The sequence below is a fragment of the Phragmites australis genome, chromosome 16 (assembly GCF_958298935.1).
Source record: "Phragmites australis chromosome 16, lpPhrAust1.1, whole genome shotgun sequence".
NCBI classification, from domain to species: Eukaryota; Viridiplantae; Streptophyta; class Magnoliopsida; order Poales; family Poaceae; genus Phragmites; species Phragmites australis.
Genome location: NC_084936.1, coordinates 25,758,932 through 25,764,931, shown reverse-complemented (window position 1 = coordinate 25,764,931; position 6,000 = coordinate 25,758,932). Strand labels below are relative to the sequence as shown.

Below are 6,000 nucleotides of genomic sequence, written 5' to 3'. Positions count from 1 at the left end.
AAAAAAGCTATCAATTTCGTAAGAAATTTGTATAAATGTTTGCTTACCTCTTATAATTATCATTTTTGATTCTACGGTAATGTAGATATCAGTTTGTAAATCTCAATCGTAAGGCTCACAGTGATACAAATAAAATTAAAAACCGACGCCCGATGAAAGAGTTATGATCATTTAGAGTAGAGATGATAAACTAGTACTACGTGATGTGGTGAAAGCGACTCTTCATTTGTCTTCTTTGATTAAGGGAAAAACATTAGAATATACGTCGTTCATCTCGCATCCTTCATTAGAAGAGCGCGCTCTGTTCCAGCGCGACTCATCGCGCGTTAACAGGATCCTATCGAAAATCCTTCAAATATTGATTCTAGTTTCTTCTCAAACTTTTTTCTTCCTAAATTTGATTTCCATTAATTAATTTACAAGTACAAATACATTTGGAGTACAGAATTACAAGTTATAACCTGAATTAATCAACAATTAACTACTTACTGATACACTAATCACACTATCTTATTACATCTCCAAAAATTCCCACCCTTCCTGCGTCTGCTAATCGCTATCTACTAGCACTTCAATGAGTAGTTCAGCTGGAGTAGTCGGACATGGCAAACGAGCAGCTAGACGAGCCATCCTTCGGCAGCGGGCTCCGAACCGGCGACCGCTGCGCCTGCACGGCGGGTGGTTCTGCGGCGGAGTTGCACGCCGACTGTTCCTTCCCCTCGTCGCCGCTCTCGGCAGGCCGCCTGACCTCCTTGAGCAGCGCCACGACGTCCTTCATCGCCGGCCGATCGTCCGCGCGGTGGGCGATGCAGAGCATGGCCACCGAGAACACCTGCAGCATCTCCTGCACCTGCGCCTCCGGCTTCCCGCGCAGCCGTGGGTCGAGGAGCTCCACCGTGTTACGCTTCGCGTGCACGTGCTCCCGCACCCACTGCACCAGGTGCGTGCCACCCGGCAGCGTCGGATCCAGCGGGTGCTTCCCCGTAAGAATCTCCAGCACCACCACGCCGAAGCTGTACACGTCGCTCTTCTCCGTGATCCGTTGCAAGGTCGCGTACTCTGTTGCATCAAGAAGAATAAAAACTCAGAAAAAATGTTTCTTTTTGTTCCGATAGAAGCTATCACGATTCGAACAAAAGTTCTGACCTGGCGCGATGTAGCCGTATGAGCCGGCGATCCGTGGCTTGGACGAGTCCAGCTTGGCGGAGCCGAACGCGACCACGCCGGAAAGGACGCGCGCGAGCCCGAAGTCGGCCAAGTACGGCTCGTTCCTGGGGCCGAGCAGGACGTTCATGGCCTTGATGTCGCCATGCAGGATGGCGGGCAGGCAGTCGTGGTGGAGGTACGCCACCGCGTGCGCGACGCCGAGCGCGATGTCGTAGCGTGGGCCCCACTCGGCGGCGCCCTTGACGCCGCCACGGTGGAGGAACCCGCTGAGGTTGCCGTTGGGGAGGTAGGTGTAGAAGAGCAGCTTGGTGCTGCGATTCGCGCCCCACCCCAGCAGCCGCACGATGTTGCGGTGCCGGATGGAGCCCAGCGCCGAGATCTCGTTGCGGAACGCGCCAGCCTCGTCGGACGACCACATCTTCTTCACGGCGAGCGAGTCGCCGTTGGGGAGCTCCACGCGGTACACCACGCCCGAGCTGCCCGTGCCGATCACGTTTGCAGATGTCAGCGCGTGCACCACGTCGTCCACGGAGAAGTCCAGCTTCTGGTACAGGGTCACCTCCCAAGCCTCGTCGGCGCTGTGGATGTTGCCGTCGCGGCGGCGCGAGCGCGCGAGCACGTAGGTGGCCGTCAGGAGGAGGAGCGCGCTCACCACGGCAAGGAATGTCATGACCAGCTTTAAGGCCGAGATGGCCGCGCGCCGGGAGGTCTCGTCGGCGCCGGTGCCGACAACAAGCAGGTGGTTGCCCGTGATGTCGCTAAGCGGAAGCTTCTGGAAGAAGGGCGTGTCTGGGAGCTCGCCGGAGAATGCGTTGAAGGAGATGTTCAGTGTGACGAGGTTCTCCAACCTTGCGAGAGGCGCGAGGCTGCCGGAGAGCTGATTGTACGACACATCGAGGGAGCCGAGCTTATCGAGCTCGCCGAACTGCGATGGAATCTCCCCGGAGAGACGGTTACAGCTGAGGTTAAGCGAAATCTCCAGCGAGGGAAGCTTTCCGAGCTCCGGCGGGATGCCACCGGAGAGCGCGTTGTCGCCGAGGTCCAGCAGCTGGAGCTTCTCGCAAGAACCGAGCTCCGTCGGTATACCGCCGGAGATCCGATTCTTCCCAAGGTTAAGCTTCGTCAGCTCCGGCAGCGACCCAATGCCTGGCCCCAACAGCCCATTGAGCTTGTTGTCGGCGATGTCCACGAACTGGAGACTGCGTGGCAGCTCGTCTGGCAATGTGCCGGAAAGAGCATTCGAGTGCAGGTCCATGAATTCGAGGTTGTCGCACCCGGACAACGCCAACGGCACCGGGCCGACGAGGCGGTTGCTTCCCAAGTCAAGGAAATTGAGGTTCTTGAGGTTGCCGATCTCTGCTGGTATCGTCCCCGACAACCGGTTGTCGTTGAGGCGGAGCCGGTAAAGGTTGGTGCAGTTGCCGATGTCCGGTGGTATGAACCCGGATAGGTCGTTGTTGAGGAGCAGTAGCTTGGTCAGATTCTGGAGCGCGAACAGCTCCCTCGGGACGGGGCCGGTGAGGTTGTTGTAGGAGAGGTCCAGCGACTGCAAGCCCTCGCACTGGGCCAGGCTCGCCGGCACAGGACCGGTGAGCCGGTTCTGCCACGCGTAGAACAGCGTCAGGTTGCGCAGCCTCGGGAAGTCGATGTCAATCTCCCCGGTTAGCTCGTTGTTGTCCACCTCAACGTCGGTCAGCGACGTGCAGTTGGAGAGCTCTGGTGGGATGGCGCCGGTCAGCTTGTTCGTGCTGAGCTGCAGCTGCTGCAGGTTCGGCAGAGTGCCAAAGCTGCTCGGGATGGGCCCGGTGAGCCCGTTCAGCGACAAGTCGATGAGCACGAGCTCCTTGCAGTTGGCGATCTCCGGCGGGATCGTGCCGACGAGCTGGTTCTGCCACAAGAGCACCGTCTGCAGCTTGCGCAGCTGGCCGAGCTGCGGCGGGATTGGACCGGAGAGGGAATTCTGGTACAGGTAGAGGCTGGTGAGCTCGGTGCAGTTGCCGATGCTCTCCGGGATGGGGCCGGTGAGCATTGCGGTGTAGATGGCGATGGTTTGGATCTTCTTGAGCTGACCGATCGTCTCCGGGAGGCTCCCAGAGAGGCCGGTCTCGGCGAGTCCAAGCATGGTCAGGTCGGTGCACCCACCGATCTCTGGTGGCAACGGACCCTTCAACGCCTGGTTCCCGCCGGCGCGCAGCACCTGCAACTTCTTCAGGTTGCCGATGCTCGCCGGGATCGCGCCGCTCAGCTCGTTGTCGTAGAGTGTCAGGTAAGTCAAGCTGGTGAGGTTGCCAATGTCGTCAGGGATGGCGCCCCGCAACGAGTTGGAGTTGAGCGCCAGCGACTGGAGCTTCACGAGCCGGCACAGCTCGGCCGGGATCGCGCTGGACAGCTGGTTCTTGCTGAGGTCAAGCGTGGTCAGCTCGGCGAGGACGCCGAGCTCCTTGGGGATCGCGCCGGTGAGGTTGGTCCCGGAGAGCACCAGCGTCTTGAGCGACCGCCTCAGCGGCTGCAGGCCCGCCGGCAGCGCCCCGCCGAGGTCGACCGACTTGATGCTCAGCGACACGACGTCGCCGCGCGCGTCGCACGACACGCCGAACCACCGGCACGGTGACGCGTCCAACGCCTTCCACGAGCCGAGCGCGCCGCCGCCCGTCGCGTTCATCGACTCCTTCCATCGCAGCAACGCCTGCCCTTGCTCGTTGACGCAGTGGCACGGCACGAGCAGCGCTGAGCAGACGCACGCGAGGAGCGCAAGAAACCTCGCTCTGGTGGCGCGCAAGCGTGGAGGCATTGGTGGAGAGAGTGGCGAAGCTGGGGTGAGGACCTGGACTGGTGGTGCGCGTCCTCGGTGCCTTGGGATTGTAGAGGGGGAAACCCCACGATTTGTTTATAGCACAAAGGCTTTGGAGATCTGGATCCAAATGAGCAGCCTAATTAGCAATAGCTTAGCTTTTGCAGGATATTCTTTTCAGTAAACAACAGATTTGATTAGGTACAGTGGCCTGTACTATCTCTAGCCATAGCAACTACTGCGCATACAGTTGATTTGGCTTTAAGAATTGTGCTTGATCGGCGACGAGAGCGGGCTTTGCTCCGGCACATATCTTAAAGCCATTTCAACGGAGACGATGGTACAAATGGTCCCTTGTACAAGTGGCTTCACATTTTTGACTGCTGAGTGTGACAGTGTGAGGGGGTGGGTGATCGCTTCTACTTCGATGTCCAAAATTTGGTTCTTTAAGTTTCAGATCAGAAAGGAATATGTGCAATTTTTAAAAGCAAGAGGAAGAAGAAGGAAGATGGAAGGAAGATGGCATGGAGCCCGGTTGATGCCATCATTTGGATATGTTTATCCCTAGTTGATGCACTCATTATCGCATTGGGTGATCCTGAATTGTTAATTGCTTGCTGCTGTGCTCAGTTTAGTTGGTGAGTGAAGAACATCTCTTCCACCTCGGGTTCTGGGAAATGCTAATCGTAATTCCCTCGGCAATCTGGACTTTATCCTTTGTTCAGGACGGTGTTCTAGCGCCTGTGAAAGTTTGTTCTTTTGTACTGCACCGATGGTGCAGGGTGGTCAGAAGTTAACAGCGGCTGCCGCTGGTGTTTGTTTACTATTCCTTTGACATGCTTCTCTTCTGGGTGTTACCTTCTAAATGTTTCTGATGGTCTGCAACTCTGCGTCTGCAGTTATTCAGAGCAGGTTCTGCGGAAAAATTAGTCCAAATTTGTTGTGCAGTGAGAGCAGTACAATTGAGACGCATAAAAAATTACACCTTTACCTATGTCAAACTTCCTCCCTTAAGCTTTATCAAATCTACTCCTCAATGCATGCTCATTTTTCATAATCCTTGGAGAAATTACTGGTATTGTTGTACTGTCGTTTTACCTCTTGACTGAACCAAAAAAAAGAGAAGTTTTACTTCTTGGCGATGGAAGATTCAGAAGTCCCAGTTCCAAGAAGGAAAGAATTCACGCAGCAGGGTTGCAGGTGAAGGATGCTCTGTGATCTTGGTAATCCAACCTCTCTGAGACAGATAATCTGGCTAACATTTCCTATAGAAAATCCATCTTGTGTGGATCTAACCTGCAATCCTCTTTACCTACACTTGTCTCAGATCTGCACAAACTTACAGTAGCAGTCTGCCACAGGTAACTGCACAAATACTACCTTGAGGCCATGTTCCCATCTGTGTTAAAACTATTTTTCTGTGGCATTTTATTCTGTAAAAGTTTAAGCGTTTCCATGATGTCAGCCCATTACTGAATATTATTGTGATCCGGCAAGTATTGTGCTCTTGCACATGGACAGAGAATTAAAATTTAGGCAGGTATAGGGGTGTAACCACTAGCCACACAACACTAGGCTTCTCCCTAGTAATTCACATTGATGAGAACTAAACAATTGCAAGACAGGGTGGTACATGCGCCATCTGTAAATTCATCTTTTTTTCTTTTGAATTCATCAGTATCCATATGCTTAATTTACTGTTTGTGCAACTTCTTTGTGGTACTATTTTCCAGAGTTCACATCACATGCCTAACTTTCCGAAGGAACTCTTATAACTGTCTGTGAACTCATCGTAGGCATCAGACGAGTGTTCTGAATAAAGAAAATGAGCAAGTGAGGTAGAATAAGCCAGGAATCTTTGGGGTCACATGGCAGTAAAGGAGTAAAGGTTAGTATACCCTAGATAAAATATTACCAACTTCGTTTAAAAAATATTACCAACTTAACCAGGCAATGGCAAACCGCTCGAAAGTAACAGAAAAGATTACGTCCCAGTGAAAAACTGAAACTGTTAGTAAGAACATGTATATTTTTTTTCAATA

At 53.6% G+C, this 6,000-nt stretch overlaps 1 protein-coding gene across 1 annotated transcript; it reads right to left on the bottom strand.

The window, feature by feature from the left end:
* Positions 1-397: 397 nt before the first annotated feature.
* Positions 398-4,179, bottom strand: LOC133895756 (LRR receptor-like serine/threonine-protein kinase RGI3). The gene is made up of 2 exons (XM_062336259.1): positions 1,147-4,179; positions 398-1,059 (listed from the first exon to the last, which is right to left on the bottom strand). The coding sequence occupies exons 1-2, from the start codon at positions 3,956-3,958 to the stop codon at positions 584-586; spliced, it is 3,288 nt and encodes a 1,095-aa protein (XP_062192243.1). The 5' UTR covers positions 3,959-4,179; the 3' UTR covers positions 398-583.
* Between the last annotated feature and the right edge of the window lie 1,821 nt (positions 4,180-6,000).

Excerpts from the sequence above, each read along its gene's own strand:
- LOC133895756 (XM_062336259.1), bottom strand. The coding sequence starts at position 3,958 with ATGCCTCCACGCTTGCGCGCCACCAGAGCGAGGTTTCTTGCGCTCCTC. Across the intron at positions 1,060-1,146 it reads ATACGGCTACATCGCGCCAG|AGTACGCGACCTTGCAACGG; the intron begins GTCAGAACTTTT and ends TTGATGCAACAG.